Below are 16,275 nucleotides of genomic sequence, written 5' to 3' on the forward strand. Positions count from 1 at the left end.
CCAAACTTTTCTTATATTATACAGTATTTACGAAATTGGAATAGTTAATATTTTCCCTTTCGTTATCCACTGCCGTGCCTATATATCATAAAATTGGGTAGAATGATTAATTGATTCTTATGAAATTATGATATATCATAATATTATAATACGAACGAAATATTTTTTAAATATAATTTTAAAATGAATAATTTTTTTTTCATTTTTTGGAATATAATAAATTTATATAAAGTTATAAAATATTAAGTATATTTTGAATTTTATTAAAAATTATAATTATAAATTTTTAAAACATTTAATCGTTAATAATTCGATAAAATATATATAAAGATAAAATAAAATTAAAAAAAATCAAAAATAATATTTAAGTTATAATGTAAAGATATACAGTCTGTATCATCCAAGATTGATCAAGATAGTTTAATATTAATTAATGCGTAGAACAGAAAATATAATATAAAAAATTTATATTTCACAAGTTTAAATTTTATGTATATATATATAGATATATATTTTATGTATATATATACATATTTATATATATACATATACATACATACATACATACATACATACATATATATATATATATATATAAATAAAATTTTATATCTATAATTTGAATTTATTGTTTATATTTATTTGATTCAAATATTTAGAATTCATTTATGTTACATTAAAATTCAAGAAAAAATTGTAAAAAACGTAATATTAATAAATGTCGTATAGCAATGGCAAAAATTGGAAGATGGATAACGAAAAATATAATTTCGATGAACGATAATGTGGATAACGCAAACCGGCAACGGGTACCGGCATTGAACACACGGCCCTGGAACTCGTGCTGTCAGAGCGCAACGGTGCGCCGGACGCTCGCTTGACTAAGGGAGTGCCCGTCCCGATGCAAAGTGTAAGTGAAGTGGCCTACAGACCTACATTTGTCTAACGTTCGATTTTTTTCGAGTCGGCAGACAGGAGGTTAATAATCCGCGCGGGGCTTATTTTTCCGCGGGCGTGTGTGATGTCGCTGTTGTGTGATATACTGATGTTTGGTTGAAAGAGACGGTGTAGTTTCGGTACGCTCAGACGGCGCTGGCCGGCGCGGGGAGCGTAGTAGTAAAAAGAGAGGAGGATAGCAAGAGTGTGCGCACACAAAGAGGAAGAGAGAAGGACAGAGAAAGAAGATATCAGGCAAGAATAAAGGAAAGAGAGAGAAAGAAGAAATAAGAGCGAGTGCGCGTTCTCCTGTTGGCTAGATAGAGAGAAAAGAAGTGAGACAGACAGATAGATAGACGGGGGTTAGAAAGAGAGCGAGGGCACGTAAGAGAGTGTAAGTGTTTCGAAAGAAGTGCGTGCGCTCGAGGACGACGTGCAGGAGGAGGGACCCCCGTCTGTCTGTCTGCTGGAATGCACGAGGGCCGAATGGCTACGGGGACAGGGGAAGGTGGGGGCCATACGGCCCTCGAGAACACCACTGCGACGGCTCTTACGGAATCATCGTCATCCTCTTCCTCCTCTTCCTCTTCTTCCTCCTCTTCCTCCTCCTCCTCTTCCTCATCCTCGGTACCAACTATCCTGACAGAAAACAACACGGCGATTAATCTGCCTTTGACTGAATCTGAACAAGAAACCCTTCATCAAGTACAACAGCATCAGGCTCAACAACAGCAACAAACACATTCGCAATCATCGGTCAATTTGGTCACCGATCTGCAAACAAACGATACATCAGGTAATCTCAACCATTCATTTCTATGCTCTTGAGTTCTTTGTTGGCGCACATTATACCGTTTGCCAAACTCTTTTCCTCTTTCTCTCGCTGCTTTGTCTTCTTTCCCATGCTTCACTCTTACTCTTTACCTTTTTCTCTTTCTTGCTTCCGCTTTCGCTTTCAATCGGCTTCCTCTCACTTTGTGCGTGCTGTCTTTTCTACCTTCTCTTTTCTGTCCAACACAACATGTTGCACGTTGCTTGGTTCTCTTGCTCTCTTTCATTGTTCGCTTTCTTATTCTTATCCTCTCTCCTATTTTTTTTTCTCCTCTCCCTTTCTCCCCTATTTCTTAATCGACTGTTTATACATGCTTTGCTCATTCGCTCGTTCGATTTGATCCATCTCTTAAGGACTACAGGTATTACACGTAATATCATTCTTTTTCATTGTGCGACGCTACAATAGTCAAAATATTATATTTTTAAATTATTTCCTTGTTTTTATATTTCATTTACATATTTAATAATATTTCTTTTACATATTATAAATATTTATATTATAAATAGCAGTTCTATTACAAAAATTAGATTATACATTAATTGCTCGATTTTATTGAGATTTATTAACAATGACAATTAAAAATGAACAAAATTTATGATAATAAAATGAATCTGTTTTATCGTTTTATGTTTTACAAATATATGAAGAATACATAATCTATTTATTGTTAATTCTTATAAGTTATTTGAAAATTATTATTTATACATATATATTTGAATAATGTCGATTAATTCGAATAATGTGGAATTTAATCATAATGCAAAATTCAAAATACCTGTCATATGCATAAAAGATCTTCCAAAAAATATTTCATAGATAAACTCGACTGAAAAGTTTTTAGAAAAGTTTTCAGCACAAAAAAAAAATAAAAATTCTAGAAGAAGGAAATAAAAAGCAGCAAGAATACGAAACCTTGGCGATGATGATTTTATATTGATTCAATAAGATAAGACGATACAACACGAGTCAGAGAGTTGTTAGATTCTATGGCGCGTGATATTAAATTTAAATTCAACTAGTTATCATGGAATCGGGGGTTGTACAATTCGCATGATTTTCTAAATGACGCTTATAATTATCACGTGCAACAATATATTATACTAAATTCCGTAACAAAATGAGCCAAATATTTAGTAGCTATATGTAGCTATAATTCTATCATCTTGAATTTAAATAGAGAAATAAATCATTCCATATCAAAATTGATTACTTTTTAATTTTGATTTTTTCAAAAATTTCATCAAAATTTTTTTCAAACTGCGATTATATTATCTATATTATCTATATTATAATATAGATCATATAAAATTGATGAGAAAATTAATTCATCTTGCTAATTTTGAATTTGTTTGAAATTTATAATTTTTGTTATTTTTAAAATGAATCGAAATTTATATTTTGAATATAAGAGATTTAAAAATATTCATATAATATTTATCATATATTTTAGATTTTGTAACTAATTTTGAAAATTATAAACGAATTTTTGATTTAAAAAAAAATGAGTGATGTAAAAATTAAAAAAAAATTCAACCATATTTTATGCATTTTTTATTTAATTTAATTAAGTTTAGTTAAATTTTTAAAATTTTAATTATATTTTATATATATATATATAATATAATATATTTTACAATTTTGAATATTTAAATTTCTATAATTTTCATCTTCCTAGAAATAATGTATATTTATCAATAAATCGATAAGGCTTTTCTTATGAAAATTAATCCAAACATAATATGATATTATAATGAAAATTTGACACATTCATCTAGAATATTTAAATTAATCAGGTGAATAAAGATACTCGTTTAGATTAATTTTTATGGAAAGAATCTTAGAAATATATTGGTATCATTTTTAGAAAATTATTATTATAAAAATTCAAATCTAGGAAATTGCATGTTTTACATAACGTGCATGGCATCTCTTCAAAAATAAGGCCTCTTATATTTTTTTATTTTTTTACTTACATTATATGATCCACATTGTTTTATCAATAATAAATTTTAGGTAACGTGGAATTCGAAATATTGAATGATAAAATAATAATAGGGTTGGATTATTTTAATTTGAATGAGACATGAGAATAAACGAATGCTATTGTACTCATTAAAGTACAATATGTAAGTATATGTTAGTTTTACTCAAGGATAAAAAAAAAAACTTTTCAGTTTCTTTTTTCATCATTTTCTTTTGTTGATCGATTAATTATCATTTTTTCAAATCGATGATTATTATAAATCAAACAGTTGAATAAAATTGGAGGTAGAAATTTTAATTTTTTTTTTCATTGTGACACAAATATCATAATTCAAGGATAAAGATGAGCGAGATGAAAAAAGAAGTCCGCGTATAACGATTCTAATTTTCCGCTGTTTGCCGATAAATATGTCAAGTATAAATATTCATGATTCTTGCCAGCATTAATACCGATAATTAGCTGCATTGCGCGATTACGCGGGCTCGTTACAAAGATACAAACTGTTTCTCATCCGCGTCAAGGGCAATTCGCACTCGATTTTCTCCATTTATAATCAACTGTTCTATTTCGTTTGTTTTTCTTTTTTCTTTCTATTTCTTTTTATTTGTTGTGTGTGTATTGTTATTAATAATTAATAATCACGTTTAAATTAAATAATCGTATTTGAATCTTTACCGATATATAAGTATTATATTACGAGCAATGGGTATTAAATCGGTTTCGAGCATAACAATTTATTCGTAATACAGATACGAAAAGAATGACAAAGAAATGTTTAAATTCGTACTTTTAAAAAACTATAAATGTTACAATATTTACAAGAATATAAATTTTAATTTCCGTTAATTTATTTTATTTTATCGAGATTTTAATGAGATGAGTTTTAATATAATCTTATCTTTCTGATTTTCAAAAATGTGATTAATGGTAGAAGATATATATATATATTAAATAGAACATATTGAAGAAATGATTAAAATTGTGTCCAAGAAGCCAAAAATATCGAAGCCTCAGGATGAGGATCGAGAAAAGATCGGATTGAAATTTGCTCTTATTCGAAAAAAAAAAATTACTCTTTTTAGAATTACTTTCGAGAATAATTCTCAAAAATATTTAAAAAGATTTGAAATTCGGGATATAGTTGATTCGAATCGAATTAGGTTCCGAAAGTACTTTATAATTTTTCTAGGAAAACTTTTCGGAATTCTTTAGAATTTTAAGGAGGCAAATATTTTACAAAATTAAAAGAACAATTCTGTCATTATTATCAGGAAATCATGGAAAATTCTCAGGAATCTTAATAATTTCGAAACATAATAATATTTTTGAGAACTCAATTAAATCCCGATCTAATATTTTCCAATATATCTTTAAAAATGGTACGAAATTATTAACCAGAATGTATCGTTCCGAAGATTTGTTTTCTTTTTATTTTCACATATTTTTTTTTTATCTCTATTTCATAAAATTGATTGCCATTTTTAAGAATTCATAGTTTAATTTATCACAGTACGTGTGTAATATGTATATATTTTGTATCTATATTATCAAAACATATACTATATATCATCGATAATTATAATTTATTAATAATCATATAAATATATAAAATTTCTGATTATGATTTTGGTACTGATTGATTGAATAATTCAACGACATTATAATATAATAATACATGCGTTTTGAATTATTTGACATTTATACTTTCGAATCTGTTTTCTTTATATTATTGTTTTTTGACTGATTAAATTGATAATCGATAAATTAAAAAATAATTATTATAATATTATGATCATAGTCATAGTTATAGTTTATCATTATAGTTTAATCATTATGGTTTATTTAGAATTATGACTACATATGTTTATTTTATAAAAATACTGCAAACATATTTTTAAATGATTTTGCATCGACACAAAATGTTATTTAAATTATGTTATTTATAAATTATTATGTTATTAAAATTCTAAAAATATTAGAATTGAAATATTGATTTTCATTAAAATTTTTCATAAAAAAATAATTATAAATTATCTATAATTTATCTATAAATTACAATCACTATGATAAAATGTATCATATATTTAATCTAGTTCGAAAAATAAATTCATATATAAATTCATATAATCAAATTAGTGAATTTAAATTATTTTGTATCTTTCAAAAGTATATTGTGACAAGTGAAAGCATTTTGCAAATTTCAGAACTTTAATCTATACGAGAGAAATTTATACAATTTTAAAGATCGAAAAGATGCGTCTTGAATCAATTGCGTTCTCTTTCGATGCTCGCGTTTCATGCGGTCAGGTCATATATGAACGTATGTACATACACGGTCACCAGTATCGATACTTTTACTTTTACTTTCATTTTTTCGGACTTCAACGATACGATACTTTGTGAACAAGTCAATCTGGAAGAAGGCTAAAAATCTCTTTCTATCTCTCGGATGCGCGCGCGCTCCCTCCTTTTCTCTTTCTCTTTATAAAAAGATTCATCTTGTTCCTCGAATTTTTTTGAAATTGAACAGAATTCTAAAACCGGCAAATAGAATTGAATTTATTTCGATTTCAAATGAAAATCATCTTACGATCTCTGAAGTCGATAAAAAAACAATCATTCTACGATTCGCTCTTTCTTCATCGATTAAATGCGATTTTTATCATTTTCGTAGCGAATAAAGAAGAAAACATTGGTAATCATATTTTATTTTAAAAAGTATTTTTTTCTGAGAAATATTGCGAATGGCATCGCGTTTCTCCTCCCTTTCTCTAGTAAAGATAAAATATTGTGAATAAAAGTGTACGTAAATTGGTTGCGACTTTTACTTTTATTATACCGTTTTGGCTTGAAAAACCAAGGAAAATAGATTGTCACAGTTTTCTCGAATTTCTGTAAGCGTAGCGACGCGTGGCCGGTACGAATCGCGATCCCTTGATCAATGGAGACTATCGGTTCTTTCGATACGCCCTTTTCAATGGGTGTCGAAAACATCTACCTGCTGCGTTAAAATTCACTTGTTTGTCGGAAGGTTGGGTCGTCTATTTACACGCACAATAAATCACGATTATCCATTCGATCAAGGACACACATAAGAGATTCAAGAGTGCCAACTTTCTTATCTTCTCAATTTCTTCTTATATCCTGATAAAGATCTCTTATCTTCTTTCGTATACATTTCGTATACAAAATGATTTTCGAAAAAAATGACGCGTACTCAGAGCAAAGTGCAAAATATATAAGTGTTTGCAAACTGTTTGCAAATATAACGTAAAATGTGAAGACTGATTTGGAATTTAAATGTGATACCATTTCAAAAAATTTTTTCAATATTCAAGGCTGTATTTTCGATACATCGCTTAATCTGTTTTACATACTCTTTATATACTCTACTATCTTATTTGCGAAACTATTCTTATGCGTACACGAATGTTTTTGAATGATATGGAATCGATGTGTAAAATATCAATTTAGTAATCTCGTTTAATTTTTTCTCCTCTGTTTTTTTGATTGTATATCATTGATTTTAATTTAAAACACATTAAATATATTACACATTATTGACAATATGATTATAGTCAAAATGGATAGTGAAAAATATTCTTGACATAAAGATTTCAAAATTTTATAATGGCAAGATATACAGAGATTATTTAATTTTCATTATAATATTGTCTAATTAAAGTTAAGCAATTATTAAAATCAACTATATAGAAAATGATTTAGCTATCAGACTATCAGAAGATTATTAAATAATCCTTATACGTGCGAATAAAAAATTTTGTTTTCTTTTTATTATGCAAAAAAAATTTCGTAATCTTAGTTTCATTTCTTAGATTCACTTTCTTTTTTCAATACTATTTTGTAAGTTTGGAGGTATGGTATAATCGTCCGACAATAGAGACACGCGACTCTTTTCACTTTCTTCGTCTTTCTTATTCTTGCTTCACTCCACGAGACGATATTCGGATTCGCTTTTTATTTACCTTCCGCTCACTCGTTTCTCTGTGACGTCTAATATTCTTGATTTATTTATTGCTTACTCGACCGAGGGTACACACCAATTTCTTTTTATTTCTGTTGTTTGCATTGAAACAACCATTGACATTGTTGTCCCAACTCTCACCGGGAGCGAAGAAAATTCGCTTTCGTTGCTTTTCTACGAAAATTTATGGCTCGTCCATCCGTCTTTCTATATATCAATAATAGAATAGAAAACCATATAATTACTTCTTTTCGTAACAAAATGACAATAATTATATATGCATGCTATTATAATTATGTTTGAAAAGATATCGATTAACGTTGCAACATGATCATGACCGAATTTAAGTCAGATTAATAATAAGATTATATGCTAATAAGCAAATAATAAAATAAAATAAATCTGATATAACAAAGATATGAATTATTAATGATCTTTTTTGATCGAGAAGAAACTGTATACCGATCCGGGTTGATCTTCATATGAACTTTACGTTATTTTTTAATGTCTATCAATTCAGTAGCGTTTACTAATATGTTTCATCGCATATATGTTACTCTACTACTATATGTATACATATACGTATTCACTCCCACGCCATGTTAAGGCGATGGGTCGTTTCTCCTTCACGGCGGTCGCTATTGAATCGCTTGACCCACTTTGATAAACTCGCATTGGAATAACTCAATAACACCAAGTCGAGCCAACAACAATAATTGTTAAGAGAGAGTGGTGGGGTCGAAAGTAACACTTCGATTTTAAAATAGGATAACTTAAAAATTATTATATTTACGATACAAATTTTTATTTGCTAATCTTACCTACCTCTTATTATATATCTTATTGACTTGTTAAGTACATTAAAATCATTACTTAAATATTAGATATATTTATCCGTTGGAAAATATCTTGCTTTACATTTCTAATGTATCAATAACATATTTTTTTTTACTGATTTATTGAGAGTAAATATAATTATGCGTAACGCATTTATATAATTACATAATGTTGTAAATGCAATGCGATGTGTGTTTGTAAATATGCGCTCATACTATATCTATCTATGCGTATCGACTTTGAAATGTAGATCATACTTATATAGATGTGTAAGTATATCTCATATCGCCAAATTGTTTCTTCTAACTTGTGGCGCCCTCCCAATGATATCTAAAAGCTTGTCTAAAGGATATAAGTATTGCTAGCCATTCTACCAGGCGCATGCGCTCAACGTTTAAAGGGGCCGGAGTATTAAAATGTTTAAAAACGTTCGATTTATTCAGCCATGCGCATTATTACAAACATAATCGTTTTAAAAGAATGAAATAAATTTCATCAATTTTTCGTTTACATATTATAGATATTGTTTCCTTTTAGATTTATGATCATTTTTCTTCTTTTGGTCGTTTTTTTTGGATAATGATAATTTTTTTCCAAGTGAAATTACATCTTTATAAGAAAAACATAAATTTAATGATTCTTATAAATACAATATTTTGTTTTATAAATATTATAATTAATTAGTAATTTTATAAGTATCAGGAAATCAAAATATACTTATTCGATTAAATGATTAACAAATTTTTTATTAATCAAATAAATTTAATCCTGATCTAATCAATTCGTTCTTTTGAATTTTCATAAATATCTTTCTTGATCTAATTCATTGGATTTTATTTATTTAGAGTGCGATATTTGATCATTTGATTAATTTTCAAATATAATTAAGAATCATTGAATCGAAGCACGTTTTATAATGCTCGCGTTTGCCGTGTCATGGCGTTAGTCTCGTTTCGATTACTTGCTAAATTTAGCACCCAAGTAATATTTCTCTGGAACTTTTGTGTGTATATGTGTATGCTCGCGCGCGCATATAATATAATAATGAAAAAATGTATATCTATACTTTGTTTTTTTGCCTTTAATTTAAGAATAAAAAATAGAAAAAATAGAAAAAATAATTCTTTCCCATTGTATTATATGAATTTTGTGATCGAAGCATCATTGAATTGAAAGTTTTATTGTAAGATCGTAAGATATTAGTTGTTTCTATCGATTATCACACTATAGTGTTAATTACATCTGATCGTTTTTTTTTTTTATATCCTATATAATTTTTTCTTTTTCTTATGTTCCTTGCAATTCGACAACTTGTCTATAATTTCATACTTTTGATTGTTCGATCAAATATTCGTATGTTTCTGTACCAGTTATGATGAATTTGATTGAGTAATACTGACGCGCCGTGGCGAGGCATGAGAAGTGACGCCACGGGACATGGTCTGTGGTTTTTAATACGCGTCCTACTTTCTGCTATCTTTCCCGGCGTCCATGCGAGCAAGCGAATAGGAAATGAACAAGTGAGATAGCACGATCGCGCGTGCATCATTCATTCTCGCGTCTCTTGTCCCGCGTACCATTATCACCGCATATCACTCTCTCTATCATTCATCATTCCTTTCCATTAAACTATGATGCTTGATATATTTGCAATAAAAAAAGTATGTGATTGGCGCGTGTGAAGAAGACTTCCTCTCTCTTCTTTTCTTCTTCCGCGTAATCTTTCCTTTTCTCGCATATCATGGTTCTGCTGTTTATGATTTTGCTATCATATATATTTCCCTTCTCTCTTTCCTTTCTTTCCATCTCTTCTTTTTTTCTTGTTCATTTTATATTCTTGAGAGAAACCAAGAAAAGCATTATATCGTGATATTAAATAACGTATGCACGGTACAGAATCAGAAAAATAGAAGGATGCGAATATGGGAAAGGGAAAGGGGAGACAAACTTATCGAGGTCGTGGTGAAAAAAAGAGATGGAGAGCGAAAGCGCGAGATAATATACGACGCACGCGGCACAGCGAGTTGCACACAGTTAGAAGGACTGAAATTGAAAGTGGTCGTCCCACTAGCCTACTGACCTGATTACCCATTGACAATGACACGAATCCTTGTCTCCCACCGGGCTACTATCCCTCCTGTCCTCCTTCCCTACTCCCACCCTCTACGTCCTACTCCCTCGATTGCGTGTAAGTATACGTGGACGCAGCAGCACCTCTTCTGCGCGTACAGCGCAGGCGTCTTCTCACGTAATAGTGCGAATCTAACGAGGATGCAAAGCTTTTTATCTTCAAGCTTATTATCTTCATTTCTGATATATTTATCATTATATATATATCGATAAAATTATTATGTGGTGCATCCATAAACATCAGAATACTGTTGGAAATAAAGATCTGGATATACCATAGAAATTTTGATTTCATAAAGAGTTAGAATATTATGTATAATATAATCCATTTTCTTTTAATATTTTTTTTTTTTTCTTCTTCGTTTATTTCCTTTTCATTTTTTCTTATTTTTATTCATAAGGTTATAAATAATTATGCTCAAGTAGTTCTTATTTAGATGTTTTTAGAAAGAGAAATGAAATATAATAAAAATAGAATAGAGAAAAAAAAAGAAAATTAAAATAAGATAAATTTTAGAAATATAATTAGGCAATATTCGATTGACATATTGATTAAAAATTATATTGTAAAAAGAGGAATATTTATAAATTATAAATATTATTATAAATTAATGAGTCTTTTTTTTCACGAAAAAAGTTCAACATAACTAAATAAATCTGATAAGGAGATAGTTAGAAATTTGTAAAAATGTAGTCTGATTTTTTTTTAGTTTTACTTGTGGATTTCTCAAGTATAATTATATATATGTTTTGGTCTGTACAATTTTCTTCTTCGCGTTCGTTTAGAAAAGAAACGAACGACATGCATTACAATAGTTATCGCTTGAATTTACTTTTAATGTTCCAATAACTTTCTAATGATTTATATAAGCAAATCGTGACGTTTATATGAAAAGATTCCTAACGGAGTATATAATTGTTCGTTTTGTCATGAGCAAAATCCTTATATATATAAAATGGAGAACAATTTAAATACGGCCTAGTCTCATTGAGATGCATGCCAGCTGATTCTCGAAGTCACTATCACTTGGTCATGGTCCATGACTAAATTGTATTATACATCCTCTTCAGTTTATGTTAATTTGTTTCTCTTTCTCTTGTAACCAATTTCAATTCATCTTTTTCTCGATTTTTTTTTTCTCCCACGCGATTAGGATAAAAAGTGTCTTCTCTTAAAAACATCCTATGTTTAGCGAGGATTATATTAAATCTCGTTCATTTATGTTTAATTTTCTCGATTCGTTTCTTGCCAGACTCAATCATTTTTTGCAAAAATATTTGCGTTAATAATAATTAAATGTTACAAAAATTTTTCTCAAGGCTTAAATGTTTTCTTCAATACTTGTTCTTTATATCTATTGAAAAATCCTTCATCATTATTCATTAATCTATATAGTTACTACGTATTATAATTAATTTAATGCATTAATTATCATTAAAATGACTAGCAAATGATATCAGATTTATCAAATTAATATCATCATGAGGAATTAATTGAATCGTTTAAATTTCATAAATTATTATTCGAGTTACTTTTAACTTTTAATATTGTATATATATATATATATATATATATATATATATATATATATATATAGCACAATACAAGACTTATTTAAAAATTTATTTAAAATTAACTTTTATTTTTTAACAATGTTGAACAGCGATGAGTTAAATTAACTTTTTGAATAATATAAATTATTTATCTTTTTTAATATTAACGAGAGACGAATTCGTTAATATTACAAAAAAAAATATTTTATATATATTTTTTTAAATTAATTATTAAAAACATATTTTTAAATATTAATCTATATTTTATATATTGGAAAATATTTTTAAATACTTAAAAAAACGATATAAATCTACATATATGTAAAAGAAATTTATTCTTGCGTTAAAAAAAACCTAAAATCATCATACATATATTATATATATTATAGAAAGATGAACGAAAAAAAAAGGAACGAAATAGTAATAGAACAATATCAAATCGATCGAATAAATGAAAAATTCCCGGACTCGGGAACATGCAACAATTATACGGTTCTGTTCGATTGCGAGCGTTATAAATAACTCACGTAGCCGGAGCACGTGTTAATTAAGGCCTGTTGAGAACAAGTAAGGGGGCCCAGATATGTCTCTGGCGACTTGTTTCGTGACTCGGCCCAGGCCTTCTCCTTTCGGCGTAGAGGAGGCGGTTTCAATAGGCTTTCGCAATCTTTTTCCCAACCAGACCGGCTCGAAAATGTATACACGCGCTCTCACGTATCTTTCGCCTTGGCGCTACGTGTGTAGCTGGCCATCTGACTGGCTGTGTGGCTAGCCTCACAGTTGTTGAATGTTTCTCGCACCCGCCTACTTTCGCTAGTTTACGTAAGAAATGTATACGTATTACTTGGTTAGCTAATGTACCTCGCGACATGGTATCTAAGAATTTAAAATTTCTTTTTTTATTCTCTCTCTCTCTCTCTCTCTCTCTCTCTCTCTCTCTCTCTCTCTCTCTCTCTCTCTCTCTCTCTCTCTCTCTCTCTCTCTCTCCCCTCCCCTCCCCCAATCTCTCCCTCTCTCTTTCTCTCTCTGATTCTGATTACGAAAGAATCGGTCTTTTTCAAATATTAAAACGTTTCAACTAAATAATACGAGATTAATAAAGAAAATGAACAGAGAATATTGCCATATAACTATCTATATATTACATGTATATATCTATCTATCGTTGATTTCAAATATTTTAACTGTTAGTTTAACTCATTTTTATAATCATACATTTTTATAATTTTATAATTTTTATAATTTTTATAATATATATATCTATGTTAAAAAATTTTTTCAATGTTTGAACATATTACCACTTTGAAACATATTATATTATCTTGAGCAATGTAACTTTCATCTTTGTTCGTTTTACTCGGAACTGGGTAAGCTTTCAGTATATTTGACAATACGTGACTTTCCAGACGAGATTACGTAAAGCAGTTAAATTCATCGTAGTATCCTCGGGCCTTCAAACAACGAAACTATCGGGACTTTCTCCATTCCAAAGAAGCCAAAACGAGCCGAGTAACTGGGTCTGGTCTAACCAATCAATTTTCGGGTTAAATGGATTTCGCATCAATCAAAAGTGAAACTTTTACTTCGCTCCCTCATTCCCAAAGAACTCTGAGAACAGAAGCTACAGTTTTTTCGAAGAGGAGATTCACGAATGCGACGCTTTGAAACGTAGACATACAATATAACGATTGCGTTATCGTATCGAAAGATACATGGAACATTTGTGAGAGAGCTACGGTGGCGTGCGAACTGTTTCCTCGAAGGCCCATTGCTGAGATCTGTGGCACAGCGCGTCGCTCCGCTCCGCTCCATGTCGTACAACTCAGCATTAATGATCTTCCCGTTTGAAAATCGAAGGACATTGGCGCGTGGACGGCCTCGCGTCGGGACGTTTTCCGTGAATGTTGCGTATAACCATGCTTAAAATACATCACGCACTATCACCCCATCCATTCCATTTCGATGGAGGTCACCCGGTAGCTTAAGTGGGTCTCGACCACTTGGTTAGTGTGTCATGGCGTACTCGTTGCTGAATAAACTTAATCTCAATATCGGTGTTAATAAGTTAGCTGTTACAGACTCGCGCGAATCTTTTTTGTTTTTTTTTCCTTTTTTTTTTCGCTTTTTTTTCATCAATCTGTATTACAGATTGCTAAATTTTTTAGTCGATTCGTAATAGAATCATTAATTGCATTTTCAATTATTCGTATAATATTCTTTTAAATAAATTTTTTATTTAGAAATTTTATTCAAAGAAAGAGAATAGATTCTTGGATTTCACAAAATTTCGATTATTTGGCTTTTATAAAATTCCATAATGTTTCAACTTAATGCATTTTGTCATTTAAATCTAACCAATTTGATCATGTGTTTACGATAACTGTTCCATAATCGATTCCGCGATTTTTCAAATTCGAACAAACAAATTGACTATAGAACATATTGAGAATTCTATGTTTAAATATGAACTTATCACAAATATCGTCATGTGAATTTCGAATTTTGATTCGATGCATTTTTTATTATTTATGAAAGATCTATAATCTTTGAGTTTGCTCGATGGAACATAGCTTATTTTAAAAAAAATATATAATTCTTTACATCGATATAATTTTTCTTTTCCTTGTTTCTCTTTTTCCTTTTATTTTCTTCGCTCTTTTCTCCCTTATTTATGTTTATTTTTGCGATGGTAATCAGCATGTTCAAAAACGTGATAGATATTTCATTTAGATGAAATGGATCGATATGATTGATTCCAAATCGATCGAATCGAAACTATGTCGAAGATTCAGAATGTCGAATAAAATTTCTTTCCGTTTTTAATCTCTAATCATCACCATAAAATCAAATTTTTTAAACCAATCGGAAAAAAAAAACTTCTGTTCTGTCTTTGCGAATATATATATAAAATATAAGACTGATATATGTGCACATTTAGACTAATAGTTTTTGTAAGCCATAAAATGAAAATTATTGCTAATTTTTCATTCTTATCCTGGATTATGATTTGAATGAAATTCAGATTATCGTGATAATTGTTATCGTACACTAGATGGATCGAAAACGTTATCGAGTTAGCGTTTCGCGGTAATCTAAAACAGTTAATTATTAATTTCCGCATTTGCTTTTTCTTTTGCATTTTTTTTCCATTCGTTGTCTGCTCGATAATAATATGATGATAATGACATTCCGTTGTTAAGAAAGGGAAAAAAATATTTATTAATAGTATACGAATTATATTTATTTCGTTTTTAATTTTGTTTTTTTTAAAAAGATTTTTTTATCGAAAAATAATTACGTGTTAGTGTCTAATTTTTTGTATTAAATATACTATAGTACTGTTCCAAAATGTATATGCGATTTGTTCTTTATCGTTTATCGTTTTTACGATAATTATTGTAAAAAAATACAATATTGTATCAATGTATATCTTCTCGATTATAAACCTTTAATCATTCGAGTTTCAAAAATAACAAACATTGCGTTATATAAATACAACGCTTATGGTTGCGTTACCACTTACTATAGCATTCGAATATCATGATGAATAACATTATATTGTCGACGAAATTAGATATTTTTATAATAGTGAAAGAATTAATTTTTACATAAAATATTTGGGATTTATATTTTGCACGAATCGCTTAAAAACCATTCAACTTTATTTTCCGCAATGTTTTTGATTTTAACATTAAATAATTGATGTTTAACTTTTCGGAAAGCAAACTTTGGTTTCTATGTAGTTCATATATTCATCGCACTGTTAACACAGATTTTAATGTTTTTCACAATTGATTATAAACGCCTTATTGCGTATTATATCTCATGATTTTTCACTCATTTTTTTACTATTTGAAATGATATCAGCATTTATTTGTTTCAAGTTACGTATAATTTATATTTATATATTTATTTATGAATCTATCATTTGGTTATTAATAAGATATAAGATATATATATTTATTTCGAATATATATTTCATATAATGAATGTTGTAAAACTATTTACTAGGCA

At 29.0% G+C, this 16,275-nt stretch overlaps 1 protein-coding gene and 1 long non-coding RNA gene across 7 annotated transcripts in view; one reads left to right on the plus strand and one right to left on the minus strand.

The window, feature by feature from the left end:
- The window catches only part of LOC107992756 (nuclear hormone receptor FTZ-F1), a 61,918-nt gene that overhangs the window by 531 nt on the left and 45,112 nt on the right, over positions 1 to 16,275 (plus strand). For 3 of the 6 annotated variants that reach the window (XM_062082695.1, XM_062082706.1, XM_062082711.1), the window contains one exon: positions 730 to 1,732. In XM_062082695.1, coding sequence (XP_061938679.1) covers positions 1,408 to 1,732 — 325 coding nt within the window. In that variant the 5' untranslated portion in view covers positions 730 to 1,407. Of the gene's footprint in view, positions 1 to 659; positions 1,733 to 16,275 lie in introns of those variants that run through there. The other 3 variants (XM_062082717.1, XM_062082703.1, XM_017048810.3) reach the window with 2 other exon arrangements.
- LOC133667061 (uncharacterized) lies at positions 7,524 to 10,834 on the minus strand. Its single transcript, XR_009832171.1, has 2 exons — positions 10,658 to 10,834; positions 7,524 to 7,947 (listed from the first exon to the last, which is right to left on the minus strand). It is a non-coding gene; the product is annotated as an uncharacterized LOC133667061 (long non-coding RNA).

The sequence above is a fragment of the Apis cerana genome, linkage group LG1, assembly GCF_029169275.1.
Source record: "Apis cerana isolate GH-2021 linkage group LG1, AcerK_1.0, whole genome shotgun sequence".
NCBI classification, from domain to species: domain Eukaryota; kingdom Metazoa; phylum Arthropoda; class Insecta; order Hymenoptera; family Apidae; genus Apis; species Apis cerana.